Source organism: Eimeria acervulina, genomic scaffold (genome assembly GCF_000499425.1).
Source record: "Eimeria acervulina Houghton genomic scaffold, Eah_scaff31, whole genome shotgun sequence".
In the NCBI taxonomy this organism is placed as follows: domain Eukaryota; phylum Apicomplexa; class Conoidasida; order Eucoccidiorida; family Eimeriidae; genus Eimeria; species Eimeria acervulina.
Window position 1 is genome coordinate 67,999 of NW_013549896.1, and position 21,324 is coordinate 89,322.

Consider the following 21,324-nt stretch of genomic DNA (forward strand, 5'->3'; position numbering starts at 1 on the left):
GCTAGACCTCTCCGCAGCGGGAGGCTTGCAGAGACAGCTTCCGGCTGCTCGGGAGTCTGTTAAGATATCACTCTAAACCCAAACAACAAATCACGACAAAATACCTTTCGGCTGCTACGTTCAGCTCCGTTTTATTCGCCTTTTTTTGGCGTCGAGGAGTGCAAACGGCGGGAGGCGTGTAATGCACAGGCGCCACAACGATGCCCAAATTGATCCTCTGGTGGCCTTTCGGGAAGAGCAAGTAAAAGTAAAGTCCTGTTAGAATTGAAGTGACATTAAATAGAAAGTAAGGCCATGAGGCTAAGAGTGCCTTGTAAAAACCCCGGGTTTACTGCTGGCTGTGAGGCTGGCACTGCCGCCTCCGCGCTGACTCACACAGGTGGTCAGCGGGCAGTGATATCGATTCATTGGATATATTATAGGATAAGTGGGGCATAGACAAAGGAGAAAAGACTATTCTTTGAAATTTTAAGGCCATCTTTGGGGATGTACGTTGAGGTCAATGCGTATATATCGAGTGTGCGCCCAAGTGGGTGTGTACAGGGTAGAGAAGTAGTGGCACGGGAGCGCTGTTCACTGCACGACGTTCTGCTTTGCTTGACAGCAATCCAACGAGCCATGGAAGAGGGTACAGAACTGTCCTATTGAACTAACCTTACCGGAGCAAAGGTTCCAAAAGACACTCAAAAGACACTCGAACCACCCATATTTTTCTTGGGCAGCTTGGCAAGCAAGGAAGTGGGATATTTGGCAAAAGGGAGCATGTCTATCAGCGTCTTCCACAGATAAGTGAATCTTCCATCTTTGAATGCAGGGAGCATACAAGAGAGGGGTATTAGGGATGGAGCATATGGGATTGCCTTCTGGCAGCAAATCAGTGCGGGAAGCGCCGCAACGCAGGACAGGGCGCCTGCTCTCCTCGCCAGCGTCAGTGGAGGAATTCTATGGGGCTTTACATTGCAGGATATACGTCATGAGACTCTAGGCCCTAATTCTTGCTAGCCTCCTAAGATCCTATACTGCTGCGCACAGCAGGCTTGAAGGCAGGACAGAAGGCCAGTTGCCCTTGCGTGGAACTGACTTACAACACACCAGCATTGCAACTAACGACAGCCTTAGGCGACGACCGAGAAGTTAGTATGAACCCCTTTACCGTCTAAGTGCTCCCAGGGAAAACTGCTCTGCTAACCAGGCGAAATGGCTAGCAGTCGAACTATCTTGATGCTTTTAGCTTTGCGCAGAAGGAGTGAGAAAGGCCCGTCTACAGTAGCGACGCGGTAGCCCCATAGAATGAATAACTATTTGAGAGGGCTTTCACTAAGTAGTACTGCAGCGTCGACTACTTTGTCAACGCGAAAGAAAAGGACCTTGCAGTTGATGTGCTAACCGTATGTGTTGACCTTCAGAGAGATGAAGCGATAATTGTCTAGAACGACTGCGAGCAGGACGTTGGCAAAGGCGAATAGGCTGTGCAGGGGATATGAGCGCGCAGGCCATTGACAATCCTAGGGAAGCCGTGGGCGACTCGGTGGGATGACCGCACGCGGCTTCCACAAGACACGATTGAGTTCTTCGTTACACGCAGCAGTGGAGGTTCCGCATCTCATCTGTCGCAACAGCAACTGCATCATTTACAGTAAGAGGAGTGGAATCAGCTTCCCAAGACGAAATGGGCAAGGAGATACTAATGCCCTCCAGAGGCACTTCTCCGGAGACGACAGAGAGATGCATGCACTCCGTCGTGATGGCCCTACGAAGGCTTCATTTTGGGGGGATTTCAGCGAGCTTTCATCTGTAGAACAGCAGAACCGGGCTTAGATGCAGGGAAAGCTCTCACATATGCCAAATAAAAGGAGTTTGCAGCCAGTTCGCCACCCAGTGGGTGCCCACTGAGCCGTATCAGACTCGCTCGCAGCGCAGCCCATTCTTTTGTACAAGATATAGACAGCCTCCGCACCTTGGAGAGGAAGTCGGGATGCAGCTCTTAGAATTGCTAAGAAACGACAATGTTTAGTCGTCAACCAGCGTGACTGGACAGAATCCAGTTATCGCAAAAAAGAAGGGAAGGAACTAGTGCGAGTCTAATTGGAGCCCCTCAAAAATAAAAGCAAAAGCTTCCACTGCCCGGTGTCAACAATCTACATGACTGCTCGCCAGGCGCAGGAGCCCATTCAGCATTTGACTTCGCTGACGCGTTTTGCGTTTTCCAGAACATACCCAACGCCCGCAAACTAGGGTACATGCATATGCTCTCTAGCGGGTTAATGCGCCTGCCTAACTGCAACAACAGTTCAGTCAAGACTTTTGGGACCTAGCCAATGAAGGATAGATGCTTCGATGGATGAGGGAAATGCCTATGTTCAGCCGGTAAGTGCAGGAGCACTTGCAGCACCTAAGGCGTGTGCTGAAACTGCAATGTGAGAAACAACGGTTGGCAAAATCACAAAAATGTTCGCCTCCCGCGCAAACAACTGGTATCTTAGGGCTTTGTGAAGCTGCAGTAGAAGTCGAGTCAGATGAGCAGAGCACAAAGGCTATTTGGTCATAGTCACCTCCCCTTCTGGCATGGACATTCAGCTCTTCGTTAGTTTCGCATCCTTCTACAGAAACGTCACCCCTTTATTCATTTACACATCATCCCATGTAACGACTCCACTGAAGAAGGACAGAACCTTTCCGGACAGAGACTGAAGAAGCCTCTGCATCAGATGCATCAGATACCGGTCACAATCTCTATTTGGGGCCCCCGACTTCGACAAACCCTTCTTGCTAGCATCTGACGAAAGTGACACAGCTCTTGCGGCGATGCTCTCGGAGAGCTGGCAGCTAGAGAAAGTCCACCCCTCACACTGTTTCTCGGAAAAAGAGCAGAAGTATCCGGAACGGGAGAAAGAGCTGTACAAAGCCTGGTGCGGAGAAAAAGTTTGAGAAGGTTATCAACCCCTGGCGAACTTGATGGATAACTTTCACCAATACGAAAATGAAGCAGTTCTTCTTTTGGGCAGCCTCCATTCGCAGGCCTTCACCGTCAAGTATGTCGACGGTATCACCAATATGGTTACTGACGCACTCTCCTGACGGCATACCGGTCAGGCCCACTATTGGGAAACTGCTCTTATCTCTGACAATTCCTATTTCCTTCCTAGACAATGTTCTTCTTCTTCAGCCGCGTGAGTTAGGTACTTACGCTGCTGCAGATTCTGCCAAGGTCAGCAACGAACAACGGATTAAGCACCAGTACATCGCGTCTCTTGTGCTTTTAGACGAAGCGTGCAGCCTAATGATTATGCGTTCCAGCCCCGCTTCGTACAGATATTATGCACAAAAGGTATGGCCGTACTGTAAAGGGGTCCATGTTGGGGTCAACACAGCTGCACAGCGACAGCTGCACAGCGGGTGCGCAGTTCTTTGTTGATGGCCTAGGATGTTGTGCGCTACACTACAAAATGGCGCTGATAGAGTCACTGGATGTTATTCACTTGACTCTTTCGAACTATGTGACCTCTAACGCACACGTACGATGGTCATTTCCAAAATGAAGATCACCCCCGTTACTCTCTGCAGGTGTCCTAATAGCACAGGCGCAGGCTGGGATGGCGCCTTTACGGCGTTGTCCAGCTTGCTGGTACAGCTGTTGCCAGCACAAGGAAGCGTGCCCCAGCCCTCATTTGGTGCAACATTGTACACAATGGTGTACAAAAGCTTATTTTTTTTACCTTGGCAAACGCCCACGGATACAGATGCACACACCTTCTGATATCCCTGCAATACCCTGCGGTCTCTGTTGTAACGAAAATCTACGATCTTACCTGAGGACTGCGGCGAGCTGCAACAGAGCCACAAAGCATCTGGTTATAGTTCTCGAAAAGCAGCTGACCTCCCTTCCAATTGCCAGACATTCTGGTTACAGCGGCCCAAGTGCCTGGGACCGGGGCAGAGGAGGCGGCCTGACCTGATTTGCAAAGCACTTCATTCCCGCTGATGCTGCAAAACATCTTCTCATGCGAGCTCAACTTAACGCCCGTCTGCTGTTTCTACTAACGCTTTAGGCATTTGTTGTACTCCCCCTTGAGTGCAGATTGCCTCCCAAGGTCCAGTAAGTGGTCAGTCTTCAGACAGAACATGCTATCCAAAAGGTCTTCCGATTCAGTGGATTTGTTCTCTAGCCACTTAAAATTCGACCCCAGTTGATACTGCAAGCTCAACTTTTAACACCATCACTTCCACGTAGGACGCAGTATCCCGGCCTGTCGCGGTTGGCTGCCTGCCCCTGCCATTACAAAAGCCTGCGGCCTGTGGCACGGCTCCGCTTGTCTAAACTGAGTTGCAGGGAAGCTCGTACGCGTGTGCATTTTTATTCAGCAAGCTGAGAGAAAGTTCTGCAACACACTCGTCTCGACGTCTTGTCCCCATGTCAGCCCCTATTCTACCAGTCGGTGGTGCACACCAAGACGGTGTTCATTGAACGTGCTTGCTTGGTACCCAACCCCGTATACTTATGAATCACAACCAAAATACAGTACGTAACACGAAGAACCATGCGTTAGTGAGTCACTCGTCTGCGTACGAGTTGAGGACCGCGAGCGGGCGCTCGTCACTCGGCGTGGAATCGCTTGACAGCAGGGCTCGAGCAGGAATATCCGTCAACACTGGTGCAAACTTTAAGGATGTATTGCCTTATATTTTAAGGCATATAGGGAGATATGTTGGTGAGGGCTACACCCAGCTAGTGCTACCGTTCCTAGTGCCATTACCCCGTGAGGTGGTCCACGCACACGCACGGCTAGCCACTAATATATGAGATAACAGGCCTACTTCTGCTTTCTGAGACAGCTAAAACGGCTTCTTGTGACTGAGTGCATCAACTTACGGGCAGCAGGACGTCTGCGAGCCAGCCTGGTATAAGGGAAGGAAGACGCGGTGGGTACAACTTCAGAAACCGTGGTTGGTCATTACACCCAGCCTGTGTAGGATAGCGGGCAACTCGCCTGGGCCCCTACTGCTCGATATTTAAGTAATCACGGGAGTCTCTCCGCTTTCTGTCTGGATAGTCGTGGCCCCGCGTCAGCAAGTGGTTCAGTAGCAGAGGTAAACCGCTTCTTCCGAATTTGACTTGCTGCCAAGGCGTAAACACAGCACGTGGAAGTTTGGCTTTCAGCCTAAGCTAAAACACACAACGGGCCGAGTTCTTGCCGAAGACCAAAGGGTGTTCCCGTGTATATGGAGGCTGAGTTACTACCACGCGACTCTAAACTGGATTCTGTGCTCACCCGAAACTGTATTACGTTGGGACTTTACACAGTGCAGCTGTGTCACCACTTGCAGCCACAGAGTGGAGTCTTCTGTGAAGGAGGAGATGGTAAAAGAACATGGAGAAGGCAGGGGCCACCTGTCTCCTCTTAGCCGCTCCCCAAGGCTGCAAGTATTCGGGGGAGACACACCCGTCTTGGCAGTGACGGGACGCCGCATTGGGAGGAGAGGCGACGAATCACCTCCGGAGCCGGATGAGGAGATTCGGCGATTGGCGTCGATGATCACGAGACAAGCCTCAAGAGGCTTTACAGGCGAGACTTGGTGGGCCAGTAATATATTGACATGGCGTGCATATTCATTCTGTGCTTGAGTACGCGCCGGATCCGCAATGCTACATGCTCTTGGAAATACGCACGAGGGATGTGAGTAGCGTTTATTGCGTTAGGCAGCTTGTCTGCTCAGTTGCGCGAAGGAATCAACCCACGGTGTGGCCAGTTTCCTTTGCATGCTGCTTTCTGCCTTGTATGTTCAGGTACGACTTTGACTTGCCGCTTAACAGGACTGATCCAATCGTCATTTTACATTTTAATGATGTTTACAACATTGACACCAGAGAAGATGGGTCTGGCGGCGTTGCTCGCTTTGTCACTGCAATGCAACGCTTTAGTCATTTACACCCTTTAGTTTTCTTCTCAGGTGAGGAGTTGCCGTTGCAGTGAAGAGAATTTGTGCCGTGCTCGCAAATGGATATTCGAAAGACGGCGCCTGTTAATCTCTTGATTTTACGTCACCTGTTGTTCTAGTTTTTAAAAGCGTTCACTGTGAAGGAATAGTTTTGCCTCCGTCCAGTACTTTAAGGGCGACAAAAGTAAAAAGGCATGAAAGAGGAACGTAGTGGAGAGAGCAAATGGGTCTTGCATTTATGTCAATGGTCCCGTTCGCTCTGATGCTTTCCTGTTCTTTGTAATGCAGGAGATGCTCTGAATCCCTCGTTAATGAGCACGTACATGAAAGGGCGCCAAATGGTCCCTTTTTTGAACCTTCTCAAGGTCCACACCGCTTGTCTCGGCAACCATGACTTCGACTTTGGCATTGATGAACTCGAATACACCATTGGGTCATGCAATTTTCCTTGGCTCCTTACAAACGTGTTTGAGAGGTCCTCGTCGGACGATCAGCGAAAACTGGATAGATATATGCACGGCAGAGGAGATGCGGTCCCACCGAGTGGAGGCTGCGCTGAAGAGGGGAATCTGGCAAAGCATGGGACTAGCGATGATGAGTCTCATGCGTTTGGCAGAGTGCCCGCGGATCCAGATGCTGGCGACTACACAGTACTTCCAGGGGAGCCTATCGCCAATGCCTGGAAGTACCGCCTTTTTGAGTGGCAAGGAGTCCGTATTGGTGTGATTGGCTTGGTTGAACGAGGTAAAGAAGCAGTGCAGCGTGCCCTCCATTTACCAAGATACTAACTGACGTACACCGTAACACCGGCCTAGCTGCGGTTGCATGGTGCCTGTGTTACATGCGTTTTCCGTCCGGTCGTGGCAGGACCTCCACGCATTTTCCGCTTGTTGTGAACTCAGAGTGGCTGGATACTTTGGCGTGCATCAACGCTGACGACGTGGTGTACGTAGACTACGTAGTGGCGGCGAACCGGATGTGTCGGTTCTTGAGAGCAAAGGAGTGTGAGCTAATCATTGCTCTGACGCACATGCGGGCACCAAATGATCAGCGCCTTGCCGAGATGGCTCCAGATATTGACATCATCCTGGGCGGCCACGACCACGATTATTATGGACTGCAGGTAATAGGTATGCCGCCGCCTGGCCGAGGGAGAACACAGTGTACAGACTGGCAATGTCAAGCTGCTGCACCGCTGCCTCATTCTCTAGTTGGCCATAGCCTTCAGGAGCCTGGAGGATGAACATTTTTAGCCTCCTCTAGACATGCTCCAGTCTCCCCGGCAACTCGAGGCAGGGGCTCATGCGTAGGGTGAAACAGCTGCCCTAGTAGCACGCTGCTTGTGGTTCAGGTGGCACCCCTGTTGTGAAGTCTGGAACGGATTTCTATGACTTTACAGCAATCGCCATCTTCCCTGGAGATTCCTCCCCTCAGCCAAATCTTCTTGCAACTGCATTGATTGACGATTCAGGGAAGCATATGGGTGCGGCTGCCATAGCAGCTGCAGCAGTTGCATCGGCACCTCGAGTACTAGATGGAACTGACTCACCGGCGGAGGCTGCAGCCTCCGCCATAGCTGCGGCTGTGGCTGTGGCCGAGGAGGCTTCAAATAATCAAGCTGAAGAACTGAGCCCAAGCGAATTGGCTTCTCAGTTGCTGCATGCGAAGGGGAAAATTGTGCCAGACAACAGACAGGGGCAGGGAGGTACAGAAGAACGTCCATTGCTGCTCAAACCTGCCCTTCCAGCTCAATCACAGAGTAAACAGCTGCACAATGTATCATCACGGACGGTTGCAGCTCCATCCAGGTGCCTCAAAGATAGATTGCGTTGGAGCTTTACAGGCGCATGCAAAGTTGCTATTTGTCCGTATTTTTGTTCTCAGAGCAATTGAAGCCATCAGACTGCCCAGGTGGCAGCGTTGTAATTCCGAAGATTCTGGGGAAGTCCCTAGTCCAGTGGGAGCGTGTCCGGGTTACCCCCAATAACTTTGCAAAGAATAAGCACGTAGAGCTCCTCGTGAAGAAGTATGAACGCCACATTAAGCAGCAAATGCGGAGGAAACTGGCGAAACTGGGTGCAGAGCTGGAGACGCGCTTTCGAATTATTCGAACACAAGAAAGCAATTGCGGAAATTGGCTGTGCGAACTCATGCGCAAAGAGTGCAAGAGTGACATTGCCTTTATCAATTCGGGTAGGGAACAAACGGAACTGAGGGTACATAAGATGAACTGCGATAGGCTGCATGAGACCTGTGTGATCGACTTCTTCACAGATGCAGCTAAGCAAAAACGAAACAGCCAGCAGGTGTACAAGTGAATAGCCACCGTGTGGTGGGGGATGAAGAGGCGCATGCGTATGGTGGTGGTGTTTTCTCACACAGGGACGATACGGTCTGATTGCGTGTTCAAGGAGGGAGATTTTCGTTACGGGGACCTGGCAGCTATGCTGCCAATGGCGGACGAAATCGCTGTAGTTAGCTGCAAAGGCTCAGTTCTTTTGGCGGCCCTAGAAAATGCAGTATCGCAGGTGCCAAAAACGGAAGGTCGGTTTCTGCAGGTCGCAGGGATTAGGTTTGAGTTCGACAGTAGCAAACCAGCTGGCAGTCGCGTGATCAGGGAGACCGTTCAAGTGGCACCAAGGGGAAGCAACCTCCAGTCTTCTGATGGGCAACCCAGTCTCGGGCGTTTTGAACCCTTGGACGAAAATGCCGAGTATACCGTTGCAACGAAGTCGTACGTATTACAGGGTAAGAGAGCTTGCAGCCTACCACTAGCCGACTAACGTGCAAACGGAGGTCATATTCACAACTGAATCCAGAGGATGATTGCTTCATTTTGGCAAGAAGCCCTGCTTTGAGCTTGCACCCGGTTGGCTGGATGGAGCAGCCAGTGCATGGAGTTGTGGTGTTATTTCTTCTTTTCTTCGTGTGTGGAGAGTCCGATGCCTCTGCATTCCTGTGCTTACAGGTCGTGACGGGTTTACGATGATGACGAGCTGCCCAGTGGTTGTAGAGGGCGAGCGTTTGCCTCCTCTGCCGACGCTTGTGCGGAATGCCCTAGCATTGACAGCAATGGCGAACGGCCTGAAAAAACCGCATTCGCGCGTCGTGTCCCGTCAGCTCTCGTGCTTTACGAGCCTTCAGGAAGACCAGATGCTTTCCGAGTTTGGATGCAAGAGGGACATGGACGACGAGGTTGTCCTCGCTCCAAAATGTGATGGTAGAATCGTAGACAGGAACAGGCAACACATGTGATGTTGGTGCAGAGCTGAAAGGAGTGCTTGTCATCCACCGACGCTGATGGTGCAATGCTGATGGCGGTCAATGGACAAATTGCCTCCGTGGCTGGTACTTGTGGAAGAGTACTGAAACTTTCTCTGCGTCGGCCACCCAGTCGTTATGAGTGGTGTGGACGGAACGACATGCCTGTATATAAACGTCTGACTCAGCATAAGTGTGAACTTGGCGTTTCCATTTTGCAACAGGGCGGTATGCCTCAGCTTGTAGATGGGCTTCCTATTACTCTAGCGTCGCCTTGGTTTCCCTTAGCCCCTTTAGTTGGTAGACTTTGTCTTCAGGCGCGAAATTATTGACAAGCTTATATCCCGATGCCTGCTCGTTCACTAGAACGGATTTATGTAGAAGCTGTGCCAGCCTGGGTTCCCGAAGGCATCACAGCTGATGCCAGGCGCTACTGCTACTCGCTTGGCATCTGCTTTCGCTTAGTTTGTGCAGTGTGGACGCCCCTGACTTCCGACAAATTTAACAGCAGTAGCAGGTAGAACAGTTTACATCCCTCCAGTGGGAACACGGGGGTCGTTGGTGCATGGCAGGAACCATGCCTGCGTTCAGTGGCTGACATCGATCAAATACAAAGAACGTTATGGTCGGTTACGAAATAGGTAGTGAGTGCACTTGTCAACGGTACCGTGAAGCAAAATAAGGCCTGAAGAGCTCTGACGCTGACTCAGCCCCGCTGGACAAGCAGCACACGCCTTCCCACATCCTGCCACCGGCCGGCGCAGTGAAGTTCTGTCAACCGCTTACTCAATTTCTACACTTCGTATTGACCTGGAACATGTAGGGGATGCTGCGGGACACCAATAACAACAGCAAGCCATCGGTCGGCGGGTATGCCCGAGGCACGTTCAGCTCGTCAGCTGCTCCTCAAGCTCTTCCGCTAGACCCCGCGCCATCTGCATGTCTCGACGCAAATCAGCAGCCTCGTCTTCACCCCCCCCGCGTCTTCGACGGCGTCGCTTGGAATTAGAAGTGCTAATTGCCCCGGAATCGGAGTCTTCCGGGCGTTTCTTGGTGTATATGGAGCATCTCAAAGAGCGCAGAGAAAGGCTTCGGGCGCCGGCTTGGTTTGCACGAGTATTTCCTGCAATTCTAGAAGCGGATAAAACTGCTTCTGCTTGCGTCGGAACTTCAAATGTGGCAGGTCGCTTGCGTCTCCCAAAGTCAGGTATACCACCGCTACTTGACGCCAAAGGTTCCCTGGTAGGCGCCAACGTTGCGCTCCCAGTCGAAGTGAATCCCTCGGCGGCGGCCAAACAACCAGCAGCCTCAGACACTCTCATACCACGGGACAGAGCTGGAGGAATGGCGTAACAGGGGCTGAAGGCTGAGGTATCCCCTGTATTAGCCTGGGGAGCAGACGCACTTTGCCCTTGAGAGCCGCTGGCTAGACGTTTTAACAGCTCTTGCACCAGCAGATCAGCTGCAGCCACAGAAGCCGCCGACGCCTTCCTTCCAGATGGACCACGACTGGAAATCCAAAATTGCCTTGAAATCATAGAAACAGTGACAAGGTCGTTGTGGAGAGCCGGAATGACTAGCGGCCCGCGGCGTACAGTGAAGCCTAAGTTCCTGGCTAGCTGTAGCAATCGCTGCCTTCGGCGGGATGTCTGTTCCTCCGCCACTGCGAACACCTCGAGCCGGGGCAATCCTCGAAGCAGCAGACGCAGCGAAGCCGCATTTCCCCGAAGGCGTTGCACCACGCAAGTACGCAGCTGCGGCAGCAGCTGCGACAGTGCAGCCACAGCTCTATGGCATCCCCAGAAGCACCACCTGCGGCTGCATCCAAAGTCAAGCTCTCTCCCTCGCTGGGCTCTAAGCTTGCGCCTTGCCGCTTCAAACTCGTTGGCCCGCCGGTATTCGCTCACTCCCGGCAGTGGGTCCAAAGGATGTGGCACTGCGTGCGTCACACTGATTTGTAGGAGTCGCCTCAGCGCCACTAGTCGTTGCTGGTGGCTTTGCAGCCTCCTCAATCTTTCAAGACCTTCCCTGAACCGATGGTAGCGCTGCACCTGATGATAATCTTGCGATACAGAGGTACTAGCGGAATTGCGGATGTTAGCCGCAGCGAGTGATTCTAGTCGTCTCTGTAGCTGCTGTAGTTGCTGTCGCATCCTGTGCACTTCACGAGTGAGGCGCCTGTGAGTCTCTTCATGCTCGCGCCGCGCTGGCCTTCGAGGGCCTTCACTGGCCCCTCCAAATCGCTCTCGGCGGGCGGCAATGGCAGAAGATAACCGCCTCAGTCGTCTACGCCGCGCGGTATACTCTTCGTAGAGCCGGCGTTGGCGTACCAGCAACCGGATAGCCTCGTTATCTCGCTGTGTTTGTGTACGTTGCATCCAAAGCTGCCGTTTTCGGTGCAACTGCTGCAGTCGTTCTGCCTTCCTATTATCAAGAACGCGCCGCCAAGCACAAGAAAGGAACGGATTCACAGCAGACGCAGCTGCCAAGGCAAGACGGAGAAGGACCCTTGCATCGAGGGTGCCTACGTGCAGCTCCCTGAGGGAGGCAAACGGGGAACCTTCGAGCGGTGAGAAACTTGGAGGAAGGCGTAGAACTTCTAGCAGCCTCTGCCCATCCTGAACAGAGCTTTCCGTGTTTCGAATGACTCGTAGCTCATGGGACGCCAGGAGTGTCCGGGGCGTTGCGGCTCCTCTCCCGCCAAACAGACGGCCATCGTAGCGTAAAACCTGCAAATTAGAGGCCCCTCCGCCCGCCAGGAATGAGTCAAAGTCATCATCTCCGCGATACACCTGCACATAGATTAAGCGCAAACAACGCAGCCGATGTTTACATGCGAAGTTGCCTTTGCGTCCCTCAAAGCGTAGGCAGCCTCTCAACAACGTAGGTGGATATAGGAGCCTGTAGTACGGAGACAGCCAGGTTACCTGAAGCTCTTGAAGATTGGGACACGAAAGGCTGGGTGTGAAGAAGAATGCAGTGCCGGCGTATTTCCTAATATGCAGAGTGACTTCAGGGTGGCTCGTAGAACTGGGGGTTCTTTCCTCGTCCATATCAAGAGCGACTGGAGGAGGAGCCCTAGACCGCCTCCGGGACGGGTTCAGGCAGGGGACTCTGACGCAAAGCCTTTCAATGCCCGTTAGCAAAGCAACAAACCACGTGACGGAGTCCAACTCGCCTTCTGTGTTGAGACCCTGCAACGACCCACACTGCGGCAGCGGCTCCGCCAAGTAAGGGAGGAAGCTCGAGTGGCATTGCAAATGTTTCAGTTGGCCGAACCTCAGACCGAACAGGGGCTTTGCGCTACTAGCATCTCGTCCCACAGCGTCGGGAGCTCCTCGAGTCATGCCCCAGCTGCTGACCCTTCGACAGGGTACGCAAGGCAATTTCTCGCTAATGGCTGGATGGACGTCTATATCAAGCTCCTCGGCACAGCTTCCACCCTGCCCCACTTCATAGTGCAGGTCTTGGCAGGCTATTCGCCATCGCTTTTGCTTATTAGAAGTGGTACGACGGTGCCAGATATCAGCGACTGTGCGTGCAGCAAGCTCCGAAATCCCCGCGCTAACCTTTGCAGTAGCTGCTGCAGTTGTCTGCGTACCTTCGGGACAAGTGGAAGCGGGTGAGTTGGCCTTCAAGAGATTTGCAGGGTCCATAAGTGGATGAGCACGGTGAACAAGTAATAAGCGCTGAAGAGCCTTGGTTGCTACGGCCTCAATAGGCAGTATGTGAAATGGCAGTGGTTGTACGGTCGTTCCAGCCCCTAGAAATGTCGCAAGTGGAGGGGCTGTCCCCTCCACATCCAATGCACGGAGGCTTCTTCCGTAGGTGCACAGGTATGCCCAAAGAAGCGAGAAACCTGGTATCGGCTTATTGAGAACTGAGTCCCATGTTTCGGGAAGCCGCAGCTCCTCCAGTCTTGGCAACAACAAGCAACTCAGTAGCAGAAAGTCCGCAGATCGTGCAACTCGCAGATTTGGCAAAAGTACCAACAGCAGTTTTTCGTCAGAGCCCCAAGCACAAGGAAGAGCACAGCACTCGTTCGGAGAGTGGCGAATATGACGGCATCCACCTCCTACTGCTGCGCATAGACCCGCTGCTGCAGCAAGCACACTGCCTGCAGCTTCAGATGCCAGCGCTGCGTAGTTTTCCTCTGCAGCATGAATGGGCGTGCTCCCCCTAGCAAGCCCACTAGCACTTCCGGTTACTGTACGTCCGACAGCGACGGCAACGGGTGCAATCGTAGGCTGCAAATCCCATGTCTGCAGAAGCGTTGATGCTTGTGGATTTAGGATGGCATCAGCAGCCGCCAGTGCCCCAGAAAAGAAGCCCCCGCCAGCAAGTCTCTGCCCGCCTTTAGCCCTTCCAGGAGGAACTGCTGTCGTAGCTAGAGATCGCACCGTCGCCGATATATCTGGAGACCCATTCGCAGGGTCGCTGGCTCCAACAAGGACATTGCCTGCTGTGGATACCGACTGCAGCAACGACTCGTTTAGAGGACCTACAGCATAGCTGCCATGGATCTGGCGGAGGCTGTAGCCGCTACGAAGTAGAAAATGCAGCAACTCCTGCAGCGCAGACTCGGAGTATCCAGAAGATTCAGCTACAGTTCGTGGCCCACCAGATACCGAGATGCGATGTGCCCACTCCTGTAGAGCCATAGTGAGATGGGAATAGTCAGGTTGCCCGTGGAGTGGTTGCTGCTGCCGATGCTGCTGCTGCTGTCGCTGTCGCCGTTGTTGCAGTCGGCCCGGAGAATCCCTGTGGGGCGTTGCCGCGTTGGTCGTGAGGTTTAGCTCCTCCAGGTTGGGGCAATGCACAGCCTGCAGCAGCCGCCAACTCCCAGCGGCTAGAGTCCTAAGTCGTGGTAATACCAGACGTACGCTCTCAAATTTTCGCCAAATTCTCAACGCAGTCTCTCCTGCAGTTATGCAGCAGCAACAGTTCTTTATGTCTGCAATTCTACGGCGAAGCTCTCCTATTTGAGTCCCTTTACAGCGGTCCCCCCCAGTATCCAAGCTGCACGGCAATGCGGTGCATCCTCTGCCTTGCAGACTGTCGCTAGAGCGACATTGGCCGTGGTCAGAGGGCTTCATCTGTGAATCTCGCTGCTGCTCTTGTTGCCACTGCCGGGAATGCCGCAGTAGCCTGCTGGTGTCTACCTCGGAATCCGATGTGGAAAAACTGGTATGTGAAGGATTGCGGGCGAAGCGTTCTCGCAAGACCTGCGCCGTTGCCAGAAGCATACCGCATGGTTGGGAAAGACGCTGAGGCCGTTGAACCCGGGGACAGGGGTCTCTGCGCAGTACATGAGCGCCGACAGAGGTCTCTAATGCCTGAGCCGTGGCAAGATATGCATTTCCCCATTCCTTCGCCTGCTGGCTGCAAGTTTTCCACGGAGACGGCATTGCTGCGAGAGCTGTCAGGGTAGCCTCGGCCAGCTCCGCTTCCCATATCTCCAGAGATGTTAGTGTGTCTGCGCTGCGCTGCAGTACGCCGGCAAATGAGTCCCCTAGCATTCTTGCAGTCAGTGGACAGCCGAGAGATATGCTGATAGATCGGACCTCGGACAGCTCCCGGAACAATGATCGAAGGAACAAAAATTCGGGATATTCCCCGTTCTCCGCAGCCACAGGAACTACATATCCTATTACCAACTTCGCGTGTCGGCTGTAAATTGCGATCGCTCTAATGCAGGCCCGTAGTGCTTCCGGCGGGAGATGGCGGAAGACAGGAGGAGATATACGAAGGGTTGCGTCCGATTGACACAGGCAACTCCTGATCAAATGTAGCCATCTTCGGCACACGACAGATCCCACCTTAATTCTCTCATGTGGCGGCAGAAAACGCAGAATTGAGGCTACGAGAACATCTGGGATGTTGGAAACTGGTGAAGGTCTGCTGCAGCTGCCGCTCTCATCCTCACTGAAGCCGCTTATGCTGCTGCGCAGTGAAATCACGTTGTCCCTCGAGCTGGTGGCATCTGAAGTTTCATCTGAACTACTGCTACTGCGGCTCCTGCTGCTCCTGCTGCTATCGTTCATGCTGCTGCTTCGCTGCTGTTGCAGTTATCGAAGCGCACGTACCAGTTCTGATGCTGCTGATCCTGCTGCGAAGTCTGCTCCTTCTGCTGGAACAGAACTGAAAAAGTCCTTGGTATGGCCTGAATGCTGGCTGAGTGGGAACTTCCATCAGCTCAACTGTGGCAACGGGCTCCAGAACTGCACACTTACCAGCCAAAATGCTGATGGAAGGCGCCCGTAGTAGAGTGAGTTGGTGCAGAGGCGGGCACAGTGAATCTTCTCTTGGATAGAAGGCTGGGATCTCCCTGGCTCGGCTTGGACAGTGAATCTTCTCTTGTATAGAAGGCTGGGATCTCCCTGGCTCGGCTTGTCGGCCCTCAGTTGTTAGACCAAAGAAGTCCCCCACTTCTCGAAAATGTTCCTTAGTTCAAGCCTTCTTGATACACTGCAGCATGAAATGACGTTACGTGCAACAGCATAGTTCCTGACGAGTCTGAACAGATATTCGATCCGCTCCGGGCAAGTAACCTGCAGCGTGTCGGCAGCTGGAGAAGCACTGCCGCAAAGCAACCACAGTGGAGCCCCAGGAAGTGAAGCAACAAGCATGATCAGCAGATTTGAAATACAAGCCTCTGAATGTTGTTGCACTCTAACGTCTTCGGGATTTCGGGGGCTTGCTGCTGAATTTCCTGAGCTTCCGCCGTGTGGCTGCCACGTTGCACGGGAAAGCCTCTTTGAACTGTGGCAAGCGATGACACACCTGGGAATAAACAAAAGTCTACGTGTCTTGTAGGCGAGAGGTGGATCGCCACGAACAGAACTTCAACTAAAACTAACTAGGGGAGGCACCGTGAAGCTGAAGTCCTGGCGGGGGCTGGAGGCGCTACCGCCGTCCGGCTGTCGAACAAAGGCATGCATACGCAATATTATGCTGGCCGAAGAAAGAGTTCGCTACACATTTGAATATGTTAGTTATTTCCAAGCATGGGTTTCATTTGTACCTACTGAAAGCACATCAGAGGCGTCTACGTGCGCTGTGTGCCGTGTGGACCGTAGCAACCTACACGCTTGGCGGGTCTATGACTCACAAGAACGTAGTTCGCTGATTCCTTGCACAGGATGGAAACCTTTTGCATGTGATATGCTGTAGAACGCCTCGGCGAGCCTCAACGATCTTGGATATCTAAGACGGCGTGTAGGGACATCTAGCTTTCTGTCTCGTGCTTACAAGGCGTCGGCACTAGTATTTTTTAATTCTCTTACAATCTGTACCCGTAAGGGAGGAGCTTAAGAGTTCTCCACAGGAAGGATCATGGCCACGTCAATGATAAACGGCGGACATTTACCGCCTTATTATAGTGCCCTTAAATGGACGAGCGTCCTGAGCTTGCCAACAAGGCAAGCGCTTCATGACAGAGCAACACCGATAGCTTGCATGCGGAATTACTAAGATCTCACAGTGAGTGCACAGCCTCTGAACTGGCAACGTGAATACAAAGCTATTTTTGGATCTGGCGGCCTACTCAATTGAATCAAATCAGCAGGCAGATGAGTTGCGTTGCTTATGTCGGAAAAAAAGATGCTGTCCAGCGTATTTGATGGAGCGCATGAGTACCCGTAACTGCTAACTACTCCAGCTAGACAATGTCAGGTGCTCCCTCCCGTAGGGGGGCAACCACTCAGCAAAGCCGCATGACCACAGCGATGCTGCAGTCGTGTACTCGTATGAAGAGCAAATAATGTAAGGTTAGACTCACCCATCAGCCCGAGCAAGCCAGACACTAGAACTATCTGCTCCAAACGGCAGGAATCTTCCTACATAGCCAGTCCAGCAGCAAGAGGCTCCCTGCCCTCCCTACACTACAGAACTGTCCGCTCCAACGAACGTAACATAGTGTAGTTTGGAAGCAGTTGTTTACCTCGCCGGAACTTCAAGCATGCACGGCTGCCCCTCAAGCACCACCACGCGGTGGGGCTGACATTCCACACAACAAACTGGTAGAAGGCCCCAAGTGGGACGTACTGTGTCGGCGAAGTGATTTGCACCCTTCACGAGTAAACCGTAACGAAACCCCGCACAATGCAGAAAAGGCGGGGGTTACGCATCCTCAATCTGCATCAGCCGCTATCAATAACAATGTGGTCCCTACCAAAACTCTCACAAATGGGGTTTGGCAGCTAACTAACTTGGGCTCGTCCAAGCAGCCCACTCATATCGAACAAAAAGGCACCTAAGAACCAACAGCTCGGGTGCGCTTCGTAAGAGTCGAAGAGGATGCAGCAAACGGCGCTTCATCCAAATCTTTTGCCTTCTTGTCCACCTCCCCATTCGTTGACGTCCCAGGTTCTTCACCACGACGCGCTTGGGCCGGCTGTCCGAGAGAATTGTAGTATTCTGGCCGAGATTCCGGGTGCACCACTGCGAATCCATCAGCGAGCGAAGCGCTGAACACTTCAGCCGGCATTGACTCAACACGCTCCTTTAAGTAGCACACCGCCTCTGGCACCCTGTGGAGAGGCACCCTGAATTTCGCAGGAAGAGCAGAATAAACAGACGAGTTCTCTTGTCTACTCAAGGGTTATTCTTCCCAAGACGTGGGAACAGCTGATCTAAATGATTCAAGACCCAGTGCCGCACATGTTTCACGTAAGACGAAACAGCAAATCAGCTAGGCACAAGTAAGATAACCCACTCGAAAGTAACTGCCTGGAGCAAATGGAGATCTAGTGGACGATGATGCAGGACGTGGATTGCACGCATCAGCTGGGATTCGTCTTCCCGGTGCCTCTTATCCAGACATGCCTTGACCCAGCGTAATGCGCATGGAGCCACGCAGAGGAAATCGTACTTGCAGTTGTTGTTCATGACGTCATCTTCGAGAACACCAGAAACAACAGTCGCACATAACGAATTACCTTGGGGTCTACAGATCCACAGACAGGAATGCCGTAAGCAATACAGCTGAAGCAACAGATCTGGGCGCGGACTCACGAGGCCCCTTCTTCTCCATGGTGAGGAAGTAATATGCCGTCCAAGTGTCCATAACAAGGTGAGGCAGCAAGTAGAAGGTGCTAACGAGTAGCAAGTGCCCCCGCCACAAAGAGATCATCAAAGTAAAGCCGACAAACAACGTCAAGAACAGTGGTGCCAAGCAGGCAGACCAGCCAGGGAGGCGTGGAACGGCTAATGTTGCAGTGTACAGGAAGGGCCTGAGAAGCATAGGAAGCAACGAAAGCTCAAAACTCTGCGGTCATCTGTGTTGGATCCGGTTCGGGAAGTAGCTGCACCGCTGTACTGTGTGACTAAAAAAGCGAAGTGCAAACCGCCTGGAATTGGGATATCAAAAGGCAATGGCTCATACCTCAGCGCCGGGGTTTCCCCAGGCACACTGAATCGCTTTCTTTGATACGGGATCATGAGGAGGCCACATATGACGCCACCCACGAAGTCCGAAAGTAATGAACTCCGGCTGAATGTGCCGTTGGCTGCCACAAATGCATGCATCAGCATGGAGAAAAATAGTGTACCCAAGACGGCGCTGCTAATGATAAGGAGCAATGGAAGCAGAACGTAAGGGGAAGCCTCCACAAGTGCCTGGGGAGCAGTACTCAGACGTGAAGTACAGGCCGAGTAACACCACCACGTGAGCACATAAGCGCTAATCAGCAGGCAGACGTCCAAGAACAGACTCCACTGAGGAAAGCAGCGCACCAGACCAGGCTAAGGAGCCTCCGAAGTTTAAATTATTTCCTTACGTATTCCGAGCTGTGAAAATGAGACTTTTGCGATGCGGCCCGCAGCCCAGGGTCAGTGTGGTGTTCCTGCACGGCCCAGGTAATGCGTACATACCAAAGACTGGAGCGTGCTCGTGTGCGCACTCTTGACGCGGACGACTTCGCGAAGACTATGCACCGCAGAGAGAGCTTCGCAGTTTTTGCGAGCCTCTGCATCCCTTTGTTGTCTAGCAAGGGCTTGCTGCTCCCGTTCGGCCTTCAGCATTTTCCAGGTGGCAGTGGCGCGCCGACGGTCCCATGCCAATCCAAGCCATGCGCAAATGTCAATGAACTGCAGAAAGTACGCATCGAAGTACAACCTATATCAGCAGGCGCCGACAAATACAATCAGACTCCCAACTCGCAGAGCTTTGATGCCATGGCCCACCAGTTTGCTGGGATTGTACTGGTCAAAGACACCGCCTTCCGATGCTGCATAATCATACGGATACTTGTGGTGCCAGTCATGCCAACCTTCTCCCACGGCAACGAGAGCCGTGAAGCAGCTCTCGCAAGGGTTGCCTTCCACTGTGTAGCGCCTGTCACCCCAGATGTGTGCAGTGCTGTTCACCGTCCACGTGGCGTGGAGGCAAATGCACCAACGCAGGCAGCCTGCGAAGCATAGCAGATCCCTTACCATCGGACAATACGAGACGGTTTGCCAGCTCAGATGAAAGCTTTACGAAAAAGCTCCGGAGGACTTAGGGTGTATATTTGCCCACCAAGTACGAAGAAGCCCGTCCAAAAATCATTGTACTTGTAGTGCGCATAAATAGCGGGCGCTACGAAGCACCAAAACTGGTTCCACCACGGATCCAGCTTGTGTTGGAGTCGAACAAAGGGATCCTGAAGAGGAGGACCGAACATTCAGGCGTAGATTGCTCTGCTTCATTTGACTCGAAGTAAAACTGGAGTGACACCGGCATACCACGTATCTGAAACGGATCCTATGCATGCAATATCTATACGCCAGGTGAACTGTTGCTCACAGCAAGTAAGTCATCGAAGTTCAGTTGTTTCCCAGCATCTTTTACGGATTGGGGCTTCTTTAGCAGTAACCATCCCACGTGCGAGTAGAAAAAGCCTCGAGATGCATTGTACGGGTCGCCTTCCTTGTCACTATTCTTGTGGTGCACGCGATGATCCCTGGCCTGCAAGCCGCGCGGAAGCGCAACGTATACAAGGAAACATATTAACTCGCTTGCATGGCAATTTGGAGGTGAGCATCAGAGGTATCGGCAAATGAGCTACCAAAGAGTCGAAGAGTTACAATCTACAAGTGGCGTGTCCGCATCGCACCCAGTGAAAGACAGATCCCTGGTTGGCCAAAGAAGTTAACAGCATCAAAAAGCAACGAAGGCCTGCGCTGGCCTTGTAGGCGCGATGTGACCACAATCGGTGTGCGCCACAGGTTATGCCCAAACCCCCAACTACGTAGAGCAACAATGTCTGCGAAACAGAACCCCATGAGCCGCACGACACACTCCGTCAATAACAGTTGATGCAGCAGCTGCTGGGCGCGCCACTCGGTTCAAAATGTACGCATTATGCATCGAAACGCCAAGCGTCCAGCCATTTACGCACATCTGCAAACAGCCGCCAGCATTGCTCGTGCGCCACAAGCTTCACGAGGCCAATAACGGCAAAGGCGTGGAAGAAAGTTAGGAAAGTCGCCTCTCCGCTTCGATACTCCTTGCAGAAGGCATCAAGGTAAAACTGGAGGAAAAGAATGGCATGAGAAATGTACATTGCCAAGCATCTGCAGAAACCAACCCGCGAAAGCGCAGCGCAACCCAGTGAGGCCCCCACCGGAAACAAGGATGAAAGACATTGTCATTTCACACACATCCTGAGTCCCCAAGCCCGAAAGCAGAAGCCTTAGATACGAGGATGGAAAAGCAGGACTTACAACTTGGCATTGAAGACGGCAAGGGCACTCTGCTGGACTTCTGGGTGGTATATGGCATGAGAACTGATGAACATGCCGAAGAACATCTGTGACAGCTGGAGAAGCGTGATGTATGATCGCAAAAATGTGAACAGCCTGACAAACACCGGAATACAGAAAGGTACACTAAGAAGCATACCCCTGAAAGAAACAGATGTTGCTTAGCGCGCCACGAAAGCGGGCAATACACCTATCAACCAAAAACCTGTGAGAACCAAACGACCGTACCGTTTCGTTGCTGCAAACTCCGCAGCTGCAAAATAGGCGTGAACAAACACCTGCACAGCCAAATTTGCTGCGACAAAGCCGTGCGCAAAAGGCACATCCGCATAAAGTGCATGCCAGCAGTAGAGCGCGACTGCAACGCGTGCATAACAATGG

The 21,324-nt window shown here is 52.5% G+C and overlaps 3 protein-coding genes across 3 annotated transcripts; 1 reads left to right on the plus strand and 2 right to left on the minus strand.

Moving 5' to 3' along the window:
- Positions 1–5,356: 5,356 nt before the first annotated feature.
- EAH_00006970 (nucleotidase, putative) lies at positions 5,357–9,192 on the plus strand (the record flags this gene model as incomplete). Its single annotated transcript, XM_013396002.1, has 8 exons — positions 5,357–5,574; positions 5,786–5,949; positions 6,226–6,681; positions 6,840–7,067; positions 7,289–7,696; positions 7,822–8,130; positions 8,320–8,685; positions 8,906–9,192. 8 exons carry the CDS (start codon positions 5,357–5,359, stop codon positions 9,190–9,192), a joined length of 2,436 nt encoding a protein of 811 aa, XP_013251456.1.
- An 893-nt stretch (positions 9,193–10,085) lies between these two features.
- Positions 10,086–14,717, minus strand: EAH_00006980 (hypothetical protein, conserved; the record flags this gene model as incomplete). Its single annotated transcript, XM_013396003.1, has 2 exons — positions 10,086–11,990; positions 12,126–14,717. The coding sequence occupies 2 exons, from the start codon at positions 14,715–14,717 to the stop codon at positions 10,086–10,088; spliced, it is 4,497 nt and encodes a 1,498-aa protein (XP_013251457.1).
- Positions 14,718–17,452: 2,735 nt separating this feature from the next.
- On the minus strand, positions 17,453–20,990 carry EAH_00006990 (fatty acyl-CoA desaturase, putative; the record flags this gene model as incomplete). The annotated part of the gene is made up of 9 exons (XM_013396004.1): positions 17,453–17,744; positions 17,915–18,095; positions 18,299–18,431; positions 19,072–19,287; positions 19,384–19,607; positions 19,718–19,841; positions 19,985–20,146; positions 20,580–20,754; positions 20,905–20,990. 9 exons carry the CDS (start codon positions 20,988–20,990, stop codon positions 17,453–17,455), a joined length of 1,593 nt encoding a protein of 530 aa, XP_013251458.1.
- Between the last annotated feature and the right edge of the window lie 334 nt (positions 20,991–21,324).